A 21,202-nucleotide genomic window follows, 5' to 3' on the forward strand; every position below is an offset into this window, starting at 1 on the left:
CCACCGGGGCGAACTGTAGCGAGTCAGGGGCCCTGAAGCCGGACGAGAAGCAACATCGTGACAACATGCGTTTTGTTTCTCTTCTGCACATTGACTCATTCTATCATAACTACTATTAACATTTCTACTCGAAAATCAAATGTAATGGCTTCACGCCCACAGTAAAATGGTCCTTCGTCTCAGTCACCAATTTCGTCCCGTCCTCGCCCGGCGCAAACCTGACCGTCGAGAAGTTGCGAATGAAGTAAGTGATCAGATTCCGCATCTCCGTAAGAGCCAGTGCTCGGCCGATACACCCGTTTGTGCCTGTCATAGGATGTTAGATTTTTTTGCGAGTTTGATCGCTGCGCCAGCTTCACTTACCAATATTCCACGTCAAGAAAGCATCTCTATTCTTAATGAGTTCCGGCTTCGAGTACCACCGCTCTGGAATGAACTCCTCGGCATTCGCGTAGTTAGCTTCGTCATGTTGCATGGCATATAACGGGATAACGATCGTGGTTCCTCCTGGAATATAAGTCCCGCTAATCGTAACACCCTCTGGGGGAGTAACCCGCGGAAATCCAGACGGAATAGCAGGATGAAGGCGCAAGGTTTCCTGGATTACCCCGTTGAGATGTTGCGCCTTGGATACGTCTTTGGGGTCGAGTTGAGGTTTTCCATTGAGCAATGGCTCTAACTCAGCTCGCAACTTTTCGACCTGTGACGGATCCTTTGCCAAGTGATAGAAGAGAAAGGTGAGCGTTGCCGCCGTTGTATCGGAACCCCCAACGATGGTCAGCCTTGTATCACCACGCAGCCACTGATAGTCAATATCCTTCTTCTCGGTCTGGTCGTAGGCATCTATTAGATGGGACAGAATCTGTGGCCGTGTTTAGTAGACGAACAAAATACTCAATATAGGGCATTTCCTCACATCTCGCTTATCCGACTTCTTTTGAGTGCGTTGCTTGACCTGTGACCCGACAAACTCCAACCAAGCCCGCGCACCCTTTCCAGCCCATGGCATCTTGTGCAAAATGGGCGCCATCCAAGGGACAGGGCTCGTGGGCCCGACATGTTTCATGCTGGTCTCTAGGAGAGTGGGAATCCATCGATTCGTCTCCGTAGTCATCATGTGAAATTCTTTTCCAAGACCCAAATCACCCATCACGTCAAACGCTGGTAAATCAATGTAAGCACCGACTCAAGCATTATGGGTAGATTGGGATAGAGAGAGAGGCAGAACGTACCAAAATATTTGAACCACTCAGACGCGTCAAACGGTTTCCCGCTCAGACGACTCATCTGCCTCACAAACTCCTCGCAATGCACCACCACTCGTTCTTCATACTCGCGCAGAGCCGTCGGAGTAAACGCCTTACTGAACACCTTTCTCCGGGCATCATGAACTTTCTTGTCACGCACCGTGTGTAGATTCACAAGCGGCAGAGATCGATCATACCACGGGCCCTTGAAACATTTAGCCCTGTCGCTTAGGACGATAGGGATAGCAGCCGGATCATTGATGGACAAATTAGCAGGGCCTACACTTCATCATTAGCAATGTCCCTCGAGGTCAGCGCGTACCCATGTCGAATTTGATGCTGAAATTCCATACTTACCAGTCCGAATGATTGGGCCATACTGCTTGTGCAACTTCTTCATAACAAGGTAGTTATCCGACTTTCGAATCATGCACATATGGTACAAGTTGGACGCCCTGGCCCAAAACGGCCCCTTGAACTTCCGCAACGGATGGAAGAATATCCGATAGATCCCAATGCTGCCATAGAGTCCCACAAAGTACGAAGTCGAGAGAAGAATTGTGAGAATGAGTGTACGTAAAAACTGGTACTCAGTCACTCGTAGGACGGAGACGGCCAGGACAGTAATGCCTGCGAAGATCCGGGTGATCCATCGATGCGCATACTTGTGATGTTCACCGCGGATGAAGTACAGGAGATGGCTGAGGACGCCAACACCTCCTGCGACAGCACAGGGTGTCATGAAGGTACAGTCCATGTTGATAGGAGTGATCGATAGCAACGCCGTGGCGCCACCCGGAAGGATGCTGTGCATCAGTTTATGAACCATCAGAAACCTTGGAGATCTCCATTCTCCCCGGATCGGGGAGATACCCCAAGATAGTGACACCGGGGCCGCGGTGGAGCTCCTCCGCGGCCCTCTCGTCGCGATGGTGGCTGTATCTGGCGAGCGGTGCCATGCTTCCGACGAAGCGTCTTAGATGCGGCGACTTGCATCCGGGCGATCAGCCCATCAGAATTTTCGGAAACATGATCGCGACGCGTCAGACGCTGCAGATACATATATCGGTTAGCTACTTGCGAACGAAATCAGGGTTGAAGAAGAAATTCTAAAGCTGCAAAGACTGAATCGATGGATTAATGCTGGATTACGTTGTGCAACTGATCCGCTTGACGATTTGACTGAACGTCGCGACTTGTTGGGCCAAGAGGGCATGGAAACTCACTTTGACTCTGGAAGGACTCCTATTGCTCGTTCTAGAGGGAAATGCCTTTTTTGGCATTTCTCGGCAGCATTGGCGTGAACTTAACTACGTGAGAGCTCTGTGAGTCAAACAGTCTTCGACGGAGAACGACGAGCAACGAGAAACGAGTCGACAGGCATACACAACCGGTTAGTCCGCACGAGTTGAAATTGTTGAAGAGAAAATTTTCAGTACGAGCTCTCGAAGCCGGCTCTTAATTTAACTAACTCTAAGTAAAACAAAAAAAAAAAAAAAAAAAAAAAAAAAAAGGCTAGTTCTTCGAAGCAGACTCAACGTGCTCTGCGTCGGGCTTGACCTCTCCGAAAACGTTCATCAGGCCCCGTTCCTTTGCCTCCTGGCTTTCCACGCACACATACTTGGGGAAATCCCTCGTAGGCACATTGTTCCTGAACATCTCATCGATCTCCTCGAGAGTGCGGCCTCTCACCTCAGGTAAATAATACCACACGAACGCGGTGACGATGAGCCCGCTAACGAACCAGATATATCCGTACTTGGGACCCCAGTTCAGGTTTCCGGGATTGATGAAGTAGGGCGTGGTAAAGGCGCTCAACCATGCAAACGTAAAACTTGTGGCAGTCGACAAGCCCATAGTATAACCGCGAAGGTTTTGCGCGGGGAGCTCGCCAGCAACGAGGTACACGTAGGGTTCAAGGCCGAAATTGAAGCCAAAGACGTAAATGGACACGATTATGACCAGTGCGATACCCGCGCCATCCTTGGAGACGCTTGGGGAAGTGTACACGGCAGCCATGAGGAGCATAGCGATTGTGCAAATTGCGCAGCCTGCGACGATAATGCGCCGGCGACCGATGTGGGTTACAATGCACCAAGTGGTGAAGAGACCAGCGAGGCCAACACAGTTGGTCACGATGATCCATTTGAATGGGTCACCGACATTAGCCTATTCGCTGTCAGATGCTTCTTTATTACACCGTAGTTAAACCAGATTGGAGACTCACCACCCGGAAAAAGTATGTTCCAAATGCAAGGATAAACATTGCGCCCACACCAGCGTTTGCAGTGCCAACACCAACAGCGATAATTGTTCTCCGCAGATTATGACCCTTGAACAGCTCGAAGAACAAACGCCAGTCCTTCTGGGCCTCGGCCTCGCGTCTCGCAATCGCCTTCATCTCCTCGAATTCCTGCTGGATCGCGACCTCATCGTAGGCCCCCTTGCGGAAGAAACGCAAGCTGCGAAGCGCCTCCTCGGTCTTGCCGTGGTGCAGCAGCCAGCGGGGTGATTCGGGGAGAAAGGGCAGCGTAAGAATGAGGATTATGGGTGCAGGGTAGCAGACATAGAGAGGAATCTGATAGGCTTTGCGGCTCATGATGTGGTTGGTTCTGTGGTTAATCACCTGTGCCCCGTTAGCAGGTTTCGTTCTCATAGAACCGAGAACTTTGGGCCAGACGAACCATGCCAATAGTCGTTCCGATGGCAATCCAGCAGGTCACCATACTAAGACAGAGACCACGGAAGCGGGGTGGCGTGCACTCCTGTAGATACAGGATCGTAAAATTGAGCAGCAAGCCGTTACCCACTCCGATTAAAAGTCTGGAAAAATAGAGAGCTCCCATGGAGGTGGTCTCAGCCATGATGGCGATGCAGACAATGACGATAAGCGAGCCGAACATGAGCGAGTAGCGACGGCAAATATGCGCGCCGATGAAGCCCGTGCTGATAGAACCAATGACGCTGCCCAGGATCATGAACGAGGAGATCATTTGCTGAGGACCGGCCTAATCATAGCCTATTAGCAACGTCCTCATAGAGAATAGAAAGAATCGGTGCAAGGTTACGTACGTGGATATCCCATGTTCCCGACTCAGTTTGGTAGCCAAACACCTGAAGAAAGCCGGGCATGGCTTGAAAACCTGCGATGGCGCCCTTGTCAAAGCCATACTCAAAGAGAGAAATTCCCATGTACAGCGTGATGGCGAAGATGCGCCAGTTGGCTTTGAGGCTGGTGTCACGACGGCCTTCGCCTACGGCCTGCTGCTCCCCATCAGGGGCGTCGGAAGACATATTGGCAATAAGCAGCAGCAATTCAAGAGGAAAGCACAAAGGACAGAAACGAGTCACAAAACTCAGAGCAAAGCGTAAGAGGTGAGACCCTTATACTTCGGGTGCACGAAGCAGAAGGTCTAGTGCTTTCCCTTCCCTTCAGGGAGTGCGAAGCCGTCATCCCCTTTATATAACATGGTAGCTAGAAGAAAAGAGCATTGACTTGGAGAGAGATGGGGTGGGGACCTCTCTCCGCTTCCCCAGACCCCGTGGGGAGCTCCTGCGGAGAATTCTGACATTCGCATCTGCTGAGAGTGAGCAGCAGAAGAAATTTTCCGGGCGGAAACAAGCACGGATACAAGAACCCGATGTTCGACGCCTGAAGCGCCAGGCGCCGGTTGCGCTAACTCATTAGTGTACTTGGCGCGAGCTTAAGGCGGTGCGTGACCCAAGTTTTAGGGGCTTTTAGCGGCTTTGTTCGGGCAGGCAGTCGCCTATTCTTCGCTGAAGCTGCAGCAATGTCAACCTGGCGGGTCCACGAGTCATGCGAAGGATGCAGCACTTTCAACGCTAATTAGCTTGCGAAGAAGGAAGCTTTTTACATAGCTGGGCATGTCTGGGTTTAAGCTTATGCTTTTTGGGATTGTAGTTCTTTGATCCGACTCCAGCGACATGGCTCATCTTCCGAACGGCGCCAACACTCCGGCGCCATGTCTCCGGGAGGCACGTTTGCAGGGCAACTTGAACCTAATGACGTGCAGGATACTGCTGTTTGGAGTCGATGAGGGGAATGGAAAAATGATCCATAATTTAATATGTCGTTGACGCCCAAGGAGGGGAAGCTGTTGCGAGCAGCAAGCCTCGATCGAGCAAAACAGCATCATATTCAAAACCATGGCGGCATATTCCCCTCTATCCCCGTTCTCTCTAGCCCTCAATGAAAAAGAAAATGGAATGGCCAATGAGGTCCTCTCGACATGGCAAACAACCGCCTCCCGCACTCCAACCCTCGATATCCTCCCTCCGGGTGTCGATGCGGAGACCTGGACCGGCGTGCTCGAGGAGTTCAAAAGGATCTTAGGGGATAAAGGTGTATTGAGCGGGCACGAGCATCGCATCCGCTATATCGATCCCTACGCTGAGGAATCCGATGAGCAGGAGAAGCGTGGAAGCTCAGCCACGCTGTTTCCCGTCACCGTCGAGCATATCCAAGCTATTCTAAAGATCTGCAATGAGCACAAGATCCCGCTGTGGACCGTATCGCGAGGAAAGAATTTGGGCTATGGTGGGCCGGCCGCAAGAGTGAAGGTATCATCCCAACCCACCTTCCCTCCTCACTGAAATATGATTTCAGGACATGAACTGATAGGTGCACGTCAGGGCTCCATAATTCTTGACCTTCAGCGCATGCGCAAAGTAATCGAAGTAAACGACCGGTACTCTTACTACACCGTTGAACCTGGCGTAACTTTCTTCGACATCTACCGCGCCATTCACGCGCAAAAGAAAAACATATGGTGCTCCGTACCTGCGCTGGGTTGGGGATCCGTCGTCGGCAATGCGCTTGATCGCGGTTGGGGATATACGCCTGCTGGTGACCACTCCAATCAAATCTGCGGTATCGAAGTAGTGCTCGCAGACGGCACAATTGTACGGACTGGCGCAGGAGCAATTGATAATTCCCCTTGCTGGCCGCTCTTCCGTGGTGGGTACGGGCCGACGTACGAAAGCATGTTCAGCCAGAGCAACTTTGGCATCGTGACCAAGCTTACTCTCTGGGCGTCACCTAGCCCAGAGGGCTTCATGGCGTGTCGTGTGGACGTGGAGAGTGAGGACGATCTGTTACCATTGATAGATGGATTCCGTGATCTCCTGCTCCACGATGTGATTCAGAACCACCCGTTGATCGGGAATTTGCCACGAGAAATGGTCAAGCGCGGGCAGCGCAAGGACTTTTACGACGGCAAAGACGCGATTCCAGATGCAAGGCTAAAGGAGATTCAGAAGCAGTTTGGGATCGGGTTTTGGTCCGCGAGATTCGGGCTGTATGGTCCGAAGGAGATGATTGAATTCAATTATAAGAGGTGCCAGGAGGTATTTGACAAGCTTCCCGGTGCAAGACTCACAGGCAAGGCATACTATCCTCCCGAGGGAAGAAAGGCGTTAAGTCCAGAAGATATACCACTTGCTGAACGAACCGTTGAGACTGGCACTCCGAGTCTCATGGCTCTTAAAGCCGTCGAGTATCGCGGCAAGGATGGGTAAGTACATGCTACATAATGTCTATTAAAATCGCACGCACCCTGGCAATAAGTGTGCATCCGTTCTAATAACTATCTCCTAGTGGGCACATCTCCTTTTCTCCCGTCCTTCCTCCTGAAGGTAGCTGCGCCCTGTCCTTCTACCGTGACGCAAAACCGCTCTGCGCCCGCTACGGCTTCGACTACTTCGGCGGTCTACACCTCTATCCACGACATCTGACCATGATAAATATGATCTACTTTGACCGCACTTCCGACACGGAGCGGGCCAACGCCAGCAAACTCTTTGTCGAGCTCGTACACCTTGCACGAAAACATGGATATAGCGAGTATAGAGCGCATATCGACTACATGGATCTTGTTGCTGAGCAGTACGATTTCAACGGGTGCAGCTTACGGGACTTGAACAAGCGAATTAAAGATACGCTGGATCCGAATGGCATCCTGAGCCCGGGCAAGCAAGGCATCTGGCCGGCCCAGTATCGGCAGCAGAAGGAAGAAGTGAGCGACATGGAGAAGTCTCGGAAGGACCTACAAGGCTACCAACCATATGCGGAAGCTATAGGAACCACGGAACGTGAACTCAATAGATGTGCGTGCCCTCGCTCCTCTCATCCAAAGGATTGTGGGATGAGAAGCAAGACGAAAACTCTGCATCAGATCAAAGAAGATCCAAGCCGCTAAGCTGGAGACTAACTACATAGAGACTAGTGTCTCAACACCGCCCCCTAGGCTCCAGCGAGTACTGGGAGAAGACAAATTTCTAAATACATAAATCCAACAAATCCAGGATCCAAGCTGATTCAATAACCAAATGAGTGGAATATTTCTTAGTAAATGGTAAGCAGAAGTCCAAATTGGAGGTTGAGCTCCAAATCTGTTACTGGTGTAATGTTGTTGTGGGTTATGCCACTTCTGCTGGTGTTTGTGTCATCCTAATCAAGCAAGTGTGAATGTAGGATCCACATTGTTGAGATTCAACATCTGTAAGAATTCTTTAAATTTTTGTTTTCCAAGTGGCTTCATCAAGCTGTCTGCTGGATTCTCCATTCCTGGTATATGGTAGAGTTTCACCCTTTCCTCTTTGAGAAGCTCCTTCATGAAGAACCAACACATATCCATCCACCTGGTGGCCGGTGTGTATGTTGGCTTGTGAGCTAGTGCTATAGCATTCGCACTATCCATATATATAGGAATTGAAGCTTTTGCTGGAAGATCAAGATCTTGTAAGAGCTTCTGAATCCAGAGTGCTTTCTTCACAGCAGAATCAAGAGCACAAAATTCTGCTACTGTGCTTGACAGCACAACAATCTTTTGGTGTTTTGAGCTCCATGCAATGGGAGTTCCCATATAAAATAATACATATGCTTCTGTTAAGTGTCCTTCCTTGCAGTCTTGATGACTAGCATCCATGTAGACTTGTAATTCTGGGATTCCAGGCTTCAGGGTGCCTCTGAGGGTTAGGCCTAGCATGGGAGATCCTTTCAAATAATACAGTATTTGTTTGCTATATCCTAGGTGCTCTAGTGTTGGCTTTGTAGCAAATTGTTGGAGTTTGTTGATGGCCAATGTAATATCAGGGCAGCTCTTTATTAAGAGCCAATTGAAAGCTCCAAGAAGCTGTTGCAGCCAGTTCACAATGCTTTCAGCAACTACTGAACTAGACTCAGGCTCCTGTGTAAGCCATACTCCTTCTGCCATAGGGGTGGTCTGGATTGTTGAGCCACTCATGTAGAATTTGGCAAGAACCTTTTAAACATATGATTCTTGGGAGAGGTAGATTATTTGCTTCATACAATCTCATTCAATTTTGCAACCTAGGAATCTTGACAGTTCGCCTAGAGATTTTATAGGGAAGTGATTGGACAGCTTGTTTTTGAAATCAGTAATGGTTTCTTTCATAGAAGCAGCAATAAGGGTGTCATCAATATAGATTATTAGTAGCAGGCCAGACTCTTCATCTATGAATACACATGGATCTGTATTCTTTAGTGGCTTTAAATCAATCTCCATGAGAGCTTTTGTGAAGGTCTCCTGTCAAAGATGTCCTGCTTGCTTCAGTCTGTACAGAGCTTGCCAGAGTCTGCAGATGAAGCCTTTTCTTTCTGTTCCAGTTGGAAGGCTCATGTAGATCTTATGGTGCTTAAGTATGGCATGCAAGTAGGCTGTAACTATATCAACTTGTTTGCAGTGCATATCTTCAACCACTATTTTTATAAGCACGAGCTTGATAGCTGATTCAGTGACTATGGATGCAGCAGTCTCATCAAAATCAAGGCCAGAGTGTTGGAAATTACCACATATGACCCATCTAGCACAGAAGGAGATAATGTAGCCGTCAGCATTCACTTTCAAGTCAAAAACCCATTTGCCAGGTAGGATCTTAGCTGTAGGATCTATTAAATTCATCTCAACTAGCTCCCAAGTATTGGCAGCTTCTAGCTTCTCAATTTGTTTTTCCATAGCACTCTTCCATTTACTGGTGTATTCACTAGTTATAGCTTCTTTGTAGTTGCGTGGAACCTTAACTTTGTAAGCTAGCAGGTCAGCTGTGAGATAGGAAGCATAATCTTCATATAGCCTTGGTGATTTGCCTTTAGTTGTATGGCTTGATATGTGTCTTGTGGGCTGAGGGTTCAGCTCCATTGAAGCCATAGGTTCTGGTTCACATGTAGGCATGGATTTGGCGCTCTGTCCTGGTTCTTCCAACACATCTCTGAACATCTCATTGTGGATTTGGCCCTCTATTGAGTTGTTGTTGCTATCTCCATTATATGGAGGCTCTGGTGTTTCTTTGATAGTCTCATGAACAGGCTCTTGGAATCTCACCATGTGTTCAGATGCTGAAGGAGTCTTCTGGGGTGACAGCATTATTGTTTGAAGCTGTGGGCTGTGCATTTGCTCCTGCATCCAGAAAGATATTGGAATCTCAGGGTTCTCAATCAGGTTAGCTCCTTGAGCATGTGCCTCTGTAGGCTCTTGTGTTGAAGCTGGTAGAAGCCTAGTAGCAGCTTGCTTTGCCACCCCTATAGCTTCCTGCTTTGGGAAGCTCAGGATCACAAAGGGTTCTGTAAATCTATCCTTTAGCTTAGGATCTTCCTTTTTCGGGAGGTCTGGGATGACATTGACATTCTTGTTGAACTTGGCATCGCGTGTACATATAATTTTGCCAGTCTCCAGGATCCAGATCTTATAAATATGTCCATTCTCACCTTCATATCTGACTAGACAACTGAGTTGAGCCCTGGGTTTCATTTTATATGCCTTATTGTAGTTTGCTCTATCCTCTGGCAAAATATGTGTGTAGGCTATACATCTGTAAGCTCATAGGTGCTGTAGATTTAGCTTCTTTTTCCAAAAGAGCTTGTATGGCAATTCTCCACCTCCAGCCAGAGGGATCCTATTCATAATGTAGCAAGCAGTTTGCAAGGCCAGATCCCAGACTTCTTGTGGAAGCTTCACTTCTAAAATCATGACACAACTTATTTCTACTAAATAGCTGCTGATTTGTTCTGCTACACCATTTTGCTCAGGCATGTATGGAGTGGTCACTTCACATTCAATTCCACAGGCTGGGGCGAATTCCTTCTTAAATAGTGAAAATTCAGTGCCTCCATCCATTCATACAGTATCCACATAGAAGCCTAGTAGATTTCTGAGCCTCTCAACATGCTCCTGGAGACTACATGAAGCTTCAGCTTTATTCTTGAGTAGTATAACCCATTTAAAACACATGCAGTCATCCACAATTATTAGAGCATATTTGAAGGCTTGAAAACTTGTTGGCTTTATGGTTTGAAGGTTAATGTGGATCTTCCGCCCAGGAACTATAGACCAGATCTGTGGTGTTTGGGATATCTGCTGTTTTGATCTTCCTAGTGCACATGCTTCACAATGGAAAGTATCTTGGCCTTCTATTTCAATTTCCTGGTCTTTTGCCACTTTTCATGTGGTAGAGAATGTGCAGTGTCCCAGCTGTCTATGGAGAAGCTCCAGCATGAGCTTCATAGTAGCATATGTCTGTTGAATGGCTTTCTCTTGCTGATAAAGTGGCTCTGTCTTAAGGATCATAACACCATCACTTTTCTTAGCATATCCCACTAGTTTGTGGTCTCTTCATGTTCGCAGTGTGTGGTCTACTTCTGTAAAGTAGAGATTCAACTTTTCAGTCAACTGGTTCATGGAAAGCAAATTTGTGCCTAACTTCAGGTTATACCATGCACATATATGGATCTCATTGACAATGCCATCCTGGATGATGCATCTAACACATACTATGCCACTACCCTTTATGGAAATGATTTCTCCATTCAAAGCCCTGTACCAATGGTCCATAGTAGGATCAAAGCTAGTAAAGTAGGCTTTATTGCAACAAATTGAGTGGCTGCAGCATGTGTCAACAAGCCAGGTTCCCAGATCAACAGCTCTCTCAGATACAGATGCCACCAAGCCAGGTCTGAATGCCATGCTGGCGAAGCTATTTTCAAATTCCATTATGAGATGATTTTCTCCTGTATTATCCTTAGCATCTTCACTGGAATTTGGTTGCTGAGATTTGAATTGGCTCTGGTTTTTCTGTTCAGGATTTGTGTGCCATCTTCCTTTGGGCCTTGGTCTCATCCATAAATGTGGCTTTGGCTTCCATCCTTGATATCTCTTGTTGGTAAAAAGGTGAGGGCATTGTTGTATGACATGACCTGGAGTCTCACAATATCCACAGTTGTCACCTATTTTGCTAGGTATTTTTTTGCATAAGAATTTGACATGGTCATCCCACAAGACTCCCTTCTGTGGAGCATATTTCCATACAATTTGCTTGTTGGGGGCAGTCTCTTTGGATTTGATTTGTCTGGCCATATATATCCCACTTGGAGCTTCCACATATTCCTTTGCCTCCTGCACAAGATTCCTCATATCCTCATATGTTATGTCACTTGGGTTTGTATTTTGAACTATTGATAGCACACTATCTGTGTAGTTCTCATTAATCACTCGTACACCCTCAATTATCTTGTTAATCACTAGGGAAGGATGTAATGGATGAGGAGCTTGCAATGCCCCCTGGTATCATTCAAGCAGTACATCAAGGTATTGCGTAACTGATCCATAGTTGTGTTGATGTGTGTAGAAATAATTCTCTGCCACATGGATGCATGTATTTTTATCAGACTTTAGGAAGAGCTGCTTTGTGTAGAATATCATGAGAGCAGGATCATTAATGTTGCCTCCATAGTGCTTGCTGATCTGATCTTGAGTATTGTCTTCCATGCTTAAGCTGAGCCATGTAGCAAAGGATGTCATGACACTTCACCATTTGATTCATATATCTTCAGAAGCCTCTGTAGGCTCTGGCACCACTGCATTGTATAGAATCCCCCAGCCATAGTGGTTTAGCTGCAACCTGACAATGTTTAACCAAGTATTCACATTTTTCTTGCCTTGTAGCATGGAGATTGACTGAATTGTTGTTCCAGTGATGTCTGTAACCATTTTGTCTGCTATATTGAAATTCCTTTTGATTCAGGGAGTTGTTTCTCTGAACTGGCAGCCCGCAATGCCGCCCCATAGAAAGCCAACTCACCATGTGATGCCCGCTGGCTGTGAATGTGCACCCATGTTGGTGCTAGCATCCTCCATATGTCCCGCTGGACTCATATTTCTGGAGGTTGGATTGGGGGTTGGAGCTGAGAAGCTCTCCAGGTCAATGTCCATCATTCCATCAAGAGTTTTTCCTCTTTTTGGCAACTCCAAAGGCTTCAAAGATTCCTAAAGAAGGGCTCAGAACCTCTCGGAAGGACCTACAAGGCTACCAACCATATGTGGAAGCTATAGGAACCACAGAATGTGAACTCAATAGATGTGCATGCCCTTGCTCCTCTCATCCAAAGGATTGTGGGATGAGAAGCAAGACAAAAACTCTGCATCAGATCAAAGAAGATCCGAGCCGCTAAGCTGGAGACTAACTACATAGAGACTAGTGTCTCGACAAGAAGGCCGTGGAGACTTTACAGCTGGCGAATTGAGCCCTTGTGTGTTTGTTTTGAAACAGCGGATCTACTGTCGCCAGCCAGCCTCGCGAAATCTGGACCCGTTATTCCGATTTATCAGTCTGTGTACGGAGTAAATAATGCGTACTTGTAATAGACCTTCCTGATCGGGAAATGGTAAATGTGATGACTAATGGATCTGTGTTCATCACCTGACCGTGAATGCACGCTAAACCTAATTAGGAAAGGGCTGTGGTCGGGGACGGAAAATTAATAATCCCGCTCAACGTCCGTCCACTGACCGAGAGGTTGGTCGCGAGGTCCATCAGCAGTAAAAACACAGAATCCTGGATAATATACTCCGTATTGGGTTTTAAGATTAGGAATAGAAGAGCCTATTCGAATGCTCCTTGTTGATTTTTGGAACAAGGCTGATTTGTTGCTCGTCAATTGTTCTTTGGCCCTTCGTGATTGTACGAGGGCAAGAAGGATCCCAAGGCTGGGATGAACCCTAACTCGATCCGCAAGGAGGTTCAAACCACCGGGTTCCAAACATCCGCTGAGATCGCTCAAAGCCGGGCCTACTCTACAACATCGTTTGCAGGTACTAAACGATCCCGGTCTGAAAATGAGATTTCAACAGCATTCACCTCCGCTCGCTCTTTACTACAGGCGGATACGGGCAACGCGGGGCACCGACGGATAGGCTCATACCATCTCACCAAGCCTATCCAACCAAATAAGAGGCGGCTGGTGGCCAGTGACATACACACGTTACCGGATGCGGCCTCCCCAGAGGATGACATTGCAACATATTCTCAGCGTAAAGCGGTTTCCAGCACCCCTGGACCTTCGCAGTATCCACTGCTTTCTCTTCGGCATCCCAAATACGGACTGCCAGAAAGCCTGGTGGCTAATTTTGAAAAATTGGGAGTAAATTGCATATATCCTTGGCAAGCGTCGTGCCTTCTTGGGCGCGGGCATCTAACGGCGGAGAAGAATCTAGTCTATAGTGCTCCGACCGGTGGAGGAAAGTCATTGGTTGCTGATGTGTTGATGTTGAAGAGGATTATTGATGATCCTCACAAGAAAGCCATTCTTGTGCTTCCGTATGTGGCCATCGTTCAGGAGAAATTGAAGTGGCTTCGCAGGTTGGTGGAAGGGGTGGACAAGCGCATAGATGCGCTTGTCCAGGTTGATGGATCATATCCTTCCCGCGCAAAGTTTCTGCAAAGCTCGATACGTGTCACGGGGTTTTTTGGAGGAAGTAAATCTAGGGCCACATGGTCGGATACGGATATCGCAGTTTGCACTATTGAAAAGGTTTGAAGATCTAGGCCTAACTAAAAGGCTTGCCGGTCGATGCGTCATTGGATTGTGCGGCTGACAGTGTTGTCCAGGCCAACATGCTAGTAAATGCTGCCATTGAAGAATGCAAAATCGATGAACTGGGTGTCGTTGTTTTGGACGAGCTTCATATGCTTGACGATGAGCATCGCGGTTATTTAATTGAGATTATGATCTCAAAGCTGATGCTGCTTCAACAGGATATCCAAATAGTTGGCATGAGTGCCACCCTGTCGGTACGTTATATATCCATTTCGGGCAATAACTAGAGTTTAAAGCTTAAAGTGCCATTTACCTCATGGCTTAGAACACGGAATTGTTAGCGAAATGGCTGCATGCGAATTACTATATCTCTAGATATCGTCCGATTCCAATTCAGGAATTCCTAGTTTATGATAACCTAGTTTATCCTGCTGGAAAAACAAAGGATTTTTTGAGAACAGCAGTGGTATTGAATAAATCCGGTGCGACGAAAACTGAAGCACTTGCAGCAAGAATAATCGATAAGTCTGTATACAAAGAACTGGAGAATCCAATTATCAATGCCATGGTATCCTTGGCCCTGGAGACAGCAATGTCTGGATATGGAGCCTTGGTGTTTTGTGGCAGCCGACAAGCGTGTCACATGAATGCGCTCATCATAAGCGACGCGATGCCCGACGACTCCATGTTGGATAGCGATGTTCTAGAAAAACGGATGGACCTAATTGCCGGTCTACAGAGCCTCCCATGTGGTCTGGATCCCGTCTTCGAAAAGACGGTTATCAAAGGGGTTGCTTTTCATCGTTAGTATTTGCATTTTCCCCTATACCGGTTTCCGTACATCGAACGGAATTTCTTATGTGCTTCTATCGTAGATGCCGGTTTAACCGCCGAAGAGCGAGACTTGATTGCTGAAGGCTATGACATGGGGATTCTCAAGGTGCTGGTAGCTACGTGCAGTTTGGCCGCCGGTATTAATCTCCCTGCAAGAAGAGTAATTCTATGCGGAGCTCGGATGGGGCGTGATTTGGTCGGACCTGCTATGTTGTACGTATGACCATTTCGCTCCTATAGATCCCGTACCTACTACTGACGATTAAATCAAAGGCGGCAGATGCGTGGACGAGCAGGTCGCAAGGGCAAGGATGAGATAGGAGAAACGTTTCTATGCTGCACAGCAGACGACCTCGAAGCAGTCCTTGATCTGCTAGACGCCGAAATGCCGGCTATTTCTAGCGGTCTATCTCCGGAGAAGCGAGGCATTAACAGGTGTTTTTAATTTCTACCGGATGAACAGATATCATAAGATAGACCGCTAATTAGCTTATAGGGCTCTGCTCGAGGCTGTTGCAACCCGTCTCCTCTCTGGACGCGAAGCGATCAATGACTACGTTAAATGCTCCCTGATCTACCAGACCATGGGAGAAAAGGAGCTATTCTCACTGGTCGATTCGACATTGAACGAGTTGGTGGACGCCAACTTGTTGAATCTGCGGTTCGATGGCTCGTTCGAACCTACGCAGCTCGGACAAGCCATCGTAGCATCTGCCTTCAGCCCTGAGGATGGTCTATTCGTCCATGACGAATTGAAACGGGCGCTGCAGGCATTCGTTATGGATGGTGAAATGCATGTATTTTATATGTTCGCTCCACTCCAATCGGGAACAGGCGTTGATATTGACTGGCCTACATTTCGCGATGAGATGAACAAACTTGATGATAGCGGGATACGGGCCCTACAATTCATGGGCGTCAACCCAGGTTTGGTGAATTCTATGTATGCCTCTGGTATCCTGGCATGCGACCCATCCATTTCGACTAATCATGTGGACGTGTTTCAGGGCCCAGGGGCGCAGTAGCATTAAGGACCCAATCCTCGCCCGTACGTACCAACGTGCATACACAGCCTTTCAACTGCGTGACCTCAGCAATGAAGTCCCCGTCTCCGCAGTTGCGCATAAATACTCTACGCCCCGCGGCAACGTACAGAACCTCAGTCAGATCTGCCATGGGTTTGCAGCCGGGATGGTTAAATTTTGCCAGCGAATGGGCTGGGAGATGCTAGCTGTTGTTCTTGACCACATGCGAGACCGACTTCAGGCAGGCGCGAGAGCAGATCTGTTGGAACTCGCACAGGTGACGTATGTGAAAAGCCGAACGGCGAGATTGCTATGGGAGAATGGGTTCAAAACCCTGAGAGCTTTGGCGGAGGCCGACGCGAGGGATTTAGTACCTGTGCTCATGATGGTGAGATTCCCTTATTAATGAAATTTGTTTTACGTTCGTGTAGAAAGTAGTTTGCTGATCACGCATCCGGTATTACATAGGGCCAACCCCGAAATGGAAAATCTCACCAAAATAACGCAAAAGAGGCAGAGCGGTTGAATGCTAAACTTCTTGCCAAAGCTGAGACTATCATTGGATCGGCGAACAAACTCTGGGGTATGTCTTGTTCATGCATCCGCTATACGTTGTCGGTTGGCCATTCAATACGGGCTCTCTTGGCTTTTATTGGATGCTGACGAACTTGTTTCGCAGAGCGCCAAATGATTGTTGAAATTGATGAATGAGCCTGCCTCTCATTCCGGCGCGTAAGTCTAGTCATTCTTCATCAACTTCATTGTCCAACCCAGGACCATAAACCAGCTATCGTATTGGTAGATCCATATGGACGGATAAAGAAAGTATTGTGCTCTTGGTGCCAGCCTATCAACAATAATGTGTAACGAACGCCTCAAGCGCCCAACAAATACTTCGTCAATCAAGCTGGAGGTTGCAAGAAGTTGCGCAGGAGGTCCCTCGACCCTTGCGAACAGGGTATTATGCAAGGAGTCAATCGGAGGATCGATCTCACCGGAGTATTAATAGAAGTTCAGCCCAACACCTGGGAGGTCAAAATACACAGCAAAAGATCTCACAGGCTCTATTGGCCCGCGCCGGCGCCAAATCATTACAATGCGAGAGCCCGGTTCGGCGACTGCCAACTCCAAGCAAAGCGCTGCAATTGGTCCATTGTCATGAACCCTTCTAGAAAGGCTGGCGAACAGGCGGCGCAACAGGATCCACGACAAGGACCAAAAGCCAGTCTTTTTCGAACCGTCCAACCCGGAATGGTCGTAACAGCGAATATTGATGCCCAGTACCCCCCAGGAATATGATCCCAGTTTTCCAGGTCGGTGGCGACGAGCCCTGAGACGGGACAAGCGATGGGAACGGGTCCCGTCAGTATGAGAAGAAAATTCCGATGTTTGAGATTCTGGAATTTCCGTCAATACTAATATATCCGGGGCGTGGATCGAGAGTCGGCCAGGGGTGTGAGCAGTCTAGCCCGACCATGCAGGAGAGCCGCGTATAGCCAGCCTTATCGTAAACAAATCGTGGAAAAGTTGGGTTTTGTGTGGCTGGGTACCCTTTTTACCCTCAAGGTTGATTCATACACACACAGGAGAAAAAGCAGGCTTTTTCCAAACAGAAAGTTGAATACTGACTTTGGACGAAAACGTTCCCCCAAGATCATGAAAACGGCATCCAACATACCCTCAAATACCGGCGCAAGAGAGTGGAAGGTCAAAGAGGGAGCACTGATCGCTGATTATTATTTGCTTTTTGAAACTCTGCGCGGTTTTCCTCTCTCTTTTGACGCTCGCTTCGTGTGGCGTTGGAGTGGCGCCAATCAATGTTTGACGATGCAGCGTTGGGCAACCGACCATGATCGACAGGTGGGGTAAGCTAGCTGTATCGCTGTACGGAGTATGTATTGTCTCTATCGACGGGCTATACCACGTATGTACGGCGTACGGGCCGGGCTGGAGGGGAGACGGATGGGCGCTGGCACTGGATCGCTGTATGGACGGAGAGTGCACTCAACTTGAACGAAGTCCAGATCGCAATCGCCAGAAAAGGCCTTTTTACGAAGCATGAGGTTAGTGCTTCACTTACGGCGATGTCTCTCTCGACTTCATTACTGTATGGACAATGCGAAATACTCCGTACAGCCCTCCCCCTCCCCCTCCCTTTTTTTTTTTTTTTTTTTTTTTAAAAAAAACACCTTCAAAAAGCCTGTCCACGGCAAATCCCTATAGATCCCATTCGGCATTTCGACTACTACGTCGTAAAGCAGCGGCAAAATCGATGGAGTTGGCCAATATGGCATAATGGATAAGAGCAAGGATGCTCTGGACACCGGGGCAGCGAGTCCTCCATTCCCGTTCCAGTAGCATTGAGCGATAGCGCTAATAGGAAGGCTTCTGGAACGTCGGCAGAAGGCGGATGGAACAGTCGTCGAGTGTTCGCTTGGGAGGGTTGGAACTTTCGAGTTTCTCTGCCCCCCACGTTCCCCCGTGGCAGCCGCGTATTTGACAGGTAAGTTTGGTATGTAATTACACGTACAGTTTGGGCTTGGATGGTAGCACGGCAGGCGAAGCACTTCAAGCTCACTGATGTAAACGACACTTTCCAATCCTCCGAACACATCCTCTGTGCTTATATGGACGGAGGACGGAGCTTCGGTTCTCTGTCGGTGCGATTACCTTTTCATTATTCGTTCTCGGGAAGAAAACCTCGGATCGCCTGAAGGTTTCCGTCATTTTCCAATAGACTCCGTTTTATACGAGGATCCCGGGTTTGGATATGAGCTGAAAAAGGTTGGATTCGTCGGAGATCGACACGGCATGAAACCGCTTCCAAAGCATCGCATGATCATTGATTTCCCGCCCTGCCCGCCGCGCCTTTTCGCGAGTTAAAAAACAACGGAGGGCCGGCATGCCACATGAACGGCCCTAAACATACGCTTCGCAATCAGCTGGAAAGCCAACAGCAATACCCGTTTTCACATAACATGATCAATCAGATTCGTTTCGAAAGCAGGAACACCACGTGGCTCGCACACCTGGACTGCTGGGGTTCAGACAAAAGTCCGAGCACGGAGGATTCCTTTCACTCTTCGAGGAGAGAGAGGATAGACCTCCTGACGGGTGGCATGGCTCAGAGACCACTCCATCCTTCGTTCGGAAGAGAGCTGCGCCCTATCGATGGGCAGGCGAAGTCAGCATCACGCAATTGATTACTAACGCCTTGTTAGTTAGTTAGATCATCTGTGTGGTGGAGCAGAACGGTTCGAAATGAACTCGCGTCTGGAGGACGGAGTAAGCTTGTTTCAAAGATGTCAAACTCCCACGATATGGAATTAAATAGGTGAAAATCCACCGAATACTCAAAACGAACGCCATTTCTATAAGCGCATATCAAGGAAACCTCCTGTCCATAAATAGTTATTCCAGCCGCCTGGAGAGATCCCGGCATTCTGGGAATCTTCGAAGCCGAAGGAGATGGCACTGCGATCAAGGCCCGCTGGCTTTCCAACCTTATTAGGGTTCAGTCCCAGCCAGCCGATTCTAAAACTTACAGCGCTAATTGAAATATTACCGTCGTGGCGCCCGCGGCTTGGACATACGTAAGTATCATACAATACCGAATACTCCGTACATCGGGACTCCTTTCGAAGTAATTCCTTCAGCGAAGAATTCGAACATCGGGTGTGAGAAGCTGGCACGCCCCGATTTCATGACAGTTATTCCATTCGATCACTCTCTTTACTTCTCCAAGACCCGAGATTGAATCACGCTTCAAGTTTGGACCCATGAACGATCGCTTCACTCTCGGGTACAACATGTACCCAGACGTCTTTGACATGTCAATCGAGGGGTCACCACCCAATGCTTGAATCCCTAAACCCTCCACTTCTTTCTGCACATCCAGCGTACGCCGAAATCGCTGGCGAATTAGCTCATCCCAGAACGCAGGCCTGCTAAATAACAAGCTTGGGGTTGCAGGGGAAGGGGAGGGGAGTCAATGGAGCTCCACGGTTCCCATGTGCTTTACAACGGATGAGCTGCCTGATCTCTGGGATATCTCGGGCTCGATGTTGCCGGGATGAATTTCTCCCAATCCCTATTACTATCATCGAGACCTTTCGTTCAGCGCTTGGATTTTATCCCAACATGTCAGGATGCGAAACTTGGAACTGGGAGTGGAACGTGTACCCTTCCGCAATCCCGTGCTGGGATTGGGAACCCTAGCTCCGTTCATGGTGGGATAACCACATATATCGAACACTGGCGGAGGCTTGATGAAAGGGTTACAGTTCGTCTTGGCCAGAGTTATAAAAAGATTGCGGTAGCTTGTGGGACAGCAGGTATGACAACGGAAAGACCATTCACAATGCCCCGAGGACGGGATTCCCTGCCGGTTGAGATGGGCTAAAATTTAAAGGAGCGCTCGGGGTATGTTTCCGGGGATGGGTGTTGATCTCGTGCTGCCAGTGACTGAGACAAATCTTAGTAAAGACAGCAAATGCAAGCGACGAGTGTGGTATGGTTGTCTCAGTCATCGCGGCTGTGAGCTTGGGTTCGAATGATGAGGACAAAGGTCGTAGGGCATCATGCAGAGTCGTCAACCCGTTATTAGGTGTGGCTATGCCAATACTACTGGGGGATTCTGACACATTCAAGTTGTTACTTGGCCGCCGGCCGGTATGGTGGGGTGCTGGATCGATACGTAGAGGCGTCCGTTTCCCATTCCCGAAGCTCTTCTCGTCTGGGAAAGTATACGAGTTCAGAAAGTTGGTCCCGGCGAGAAATGCCTCCCATAGAGCCTGAAAATACCTCGATATCAGCGGCTTGCAAGGTATCCATGTCGTGCCCAAGTATGGACAGGTCGAGCTGGATCGCACCAGGGTCCGGCATGCAACGTGCCTCCAGAGAGTTCAAAACGGGGTACTCCATATACGGTGTATATAGTCCAATTATGATTGAAGCACTGAACGAAAGCACAGGTATAGGAGATGCAGTTAAACGATCACCACACCCACTCTGTTCCGTCAGTCGGGGACGTCGAGGGGCCAAGGGGAGGTGTGTCGTCTGCCTGTTTTCTGGCGATGTAACAGTACATTGTAACGAACCCATGTACTCCGTACTGCAATACAAATACAGTATGGAAAGGTACGTAAATTTGGGTTTCGGCACTTGATTTGGCGGGATAAAGCCCGACCCTTGCAGGGCCAGTGGTATCGACATTATGATCAGCCCGCTAAGCGTAATAATACCAC

General features: G+C 48.3%; 7 protein-coding genes across 8 annotated transcripts; 4 read left to right on the plus strand and 3 right to left on the minus strand.

Moving 5' to 3' along the window:
- Positions 1-124: 124 nt before the first annotated feature.
- CIMG_04862 (cytochrome P450 monooxygenase) lies at positions 125-2,206 on the minus strand (the record flags this gene model as incomplete). Its single annotated transcript, XM_001245420.2, has 6 exons — positions 125-306; positions 364-862; positions 917-1,161; positions 1,233-1,526; positions 1,605-2,053; positions 2,121-2,206. The coding sequence occupies 6 exons, from the start codon at positions 2,204-2,206 to the stop codon at positions 125-127; spliced, it is 1,755 nt and encodes a 584-aa protein (XP_001245421.2).
- Positions 2,207-2,762: 556 nt separating this feature from the next.
- CIMG_04863 (sugar porter (SP) family MFS transporter) lies at positions 2,763-4,541 on the minus strand (the record flags this gene model as incomplete). Its single annotated transcript, XM_001245421.1, has 4 exons — positions 2,763-3,416; positions 3,475-3,873; positions 3,932-4,255; positions 4,320-4,541. The coding sequence occupies 4 exons, from the start codon at positions 4,539-4,541 to the stop codon at positions 2,763-2,765; spliced, it is 1,599 nt and encodes a 532-aa protein (XP_001245422.1).
- Positions 4,542-5,414: 873 nt separating this feature from the next.
- CIMG_04864 (flavoprotein subunit P-cresol methylhydroxylase) lies at positions 5,415-7,465 on the plus strand (the record flags this gene model as incomplete). Its single annotated transcript, XM_001245422.2, has 3 exons — positions 5,415-5,828; positions 5,901-6,781; positions 6,865-7,465. The coding sequence occupies 3 exons, from the start codon at positions 5,415-5,417 to the stop codon at positions 7,463-7,465; spliced, it is 1,896 nt and encodes a 631-aa protein (XP_001245423.2).
- Positions 7,466-13,112: 5,647 nt separating this feature from the next.
- On the plus strand, positions 13,113-17,019 carry CIMG_04868 (DNA-directed DNA polymerase theta). Its single transcript, XM_001245426.2, has 9 exons — positions 13,113-14,091; positions 14,169-14,351; positions 14,423-14,900; positions 14,973-15,144; positions 15,205-15,366; positions 15,428-15,874; positions 15,939-16,344; positions 16,425-16,539; positions 16,636-17,019. Exons 1-9 carry the CDS (start codon positions 13,273-13,275, stop codon positions 16,665-16,667), a joined length of 2,814 nt encoding a protein of 937 aa, XP_001245427.2. The 5' UTR covers positions 13,113-13,272; the 3' UTR covers positions 16,668-17,019.
- Positions 17,020-18,201: 1,182 nt separating this feature from the next.
- CIMG_13396 (uncharacterized protein) lies at positions 18,202-19,386 on the minus strand (the record flags this gene model as incomplete). Its single annotated transcript, XM_004446048.1, has 2 exons — positions 18,986-19,386; positions 18,202-18,875 (listed from the first exon to the last, which is right to left on the minus strand). Exon 2 carries the CDS (start codon positions 18,568-18,570, stop codon positions 18,202-18,204), a length of 369 nt encoding a protein of 122 aa, XP_004446105.1. The 5' UTR covers positions 18,571-18,875; positions 18,986-19,386.
- CIMG_04869 (uncharacterized protein) lies at positions 18,866-19,513 on the plus strand (the record flags this gene model as incomplete). Its single annotated transcript, XM_001245427.2, has 3 exons — positions 18,866-19,140; positions 19,186-19,241; positions 19,368-19,513. The coding sequence occupies 3 exons, from the start codon at positions 18,866-18,868 to the stop codon at positions 19,511-19,513; spliced, it is 477 nt and encodes a 158-aa protein (XP_001245428.2).
- Positions 19,514-19,628: 115 nt separating this feature from the next.
- On the plus strand, positions 19,629-20,885 carry CIMG_13397. Of its 2 annotated transcripts, none has more exons than XM_004446050.1 (2): positions 19,629-20,378; positions 20,437-20,885. In XM_004446050.1, the coding sequence occupies exon 1, from the start codon at positions 20,029-20,031 to the stop codon at positions 20,356-20,358; it is 330 nt and encodes a 109-aa protein (XP_004446107.1). In that variant the 5' UTR covers positions 19,629-20,028; the 3' UTR covers positions 20,359-20,378; positions 20,437-20,885. The 2 variants fall into 2 exon arrangements, with proteins under 2 accessions (XP_004446107.1, XP_004446106.1); XM_004446049.1 differs by having other exon boundaries at positions 19,629-20,290; positions 20,371-20,885.
- Positions 20,886-21,202: the final 317 nt, after the last annotated feature.

This window comes from Coccidioides immitis (genome assembly GCF_000149335.2).
Source record: "Coccidioides immitis RS genomic scaffold supercont3.4, whole genome shotgun sequence".
Taxonomy (NCBI): Eukaryota; Fungi; Ascomycota; class Eurotiomycetes; order Onygenales; family Onygenaceae; genus Coccidioides; species Coccidioides immitis.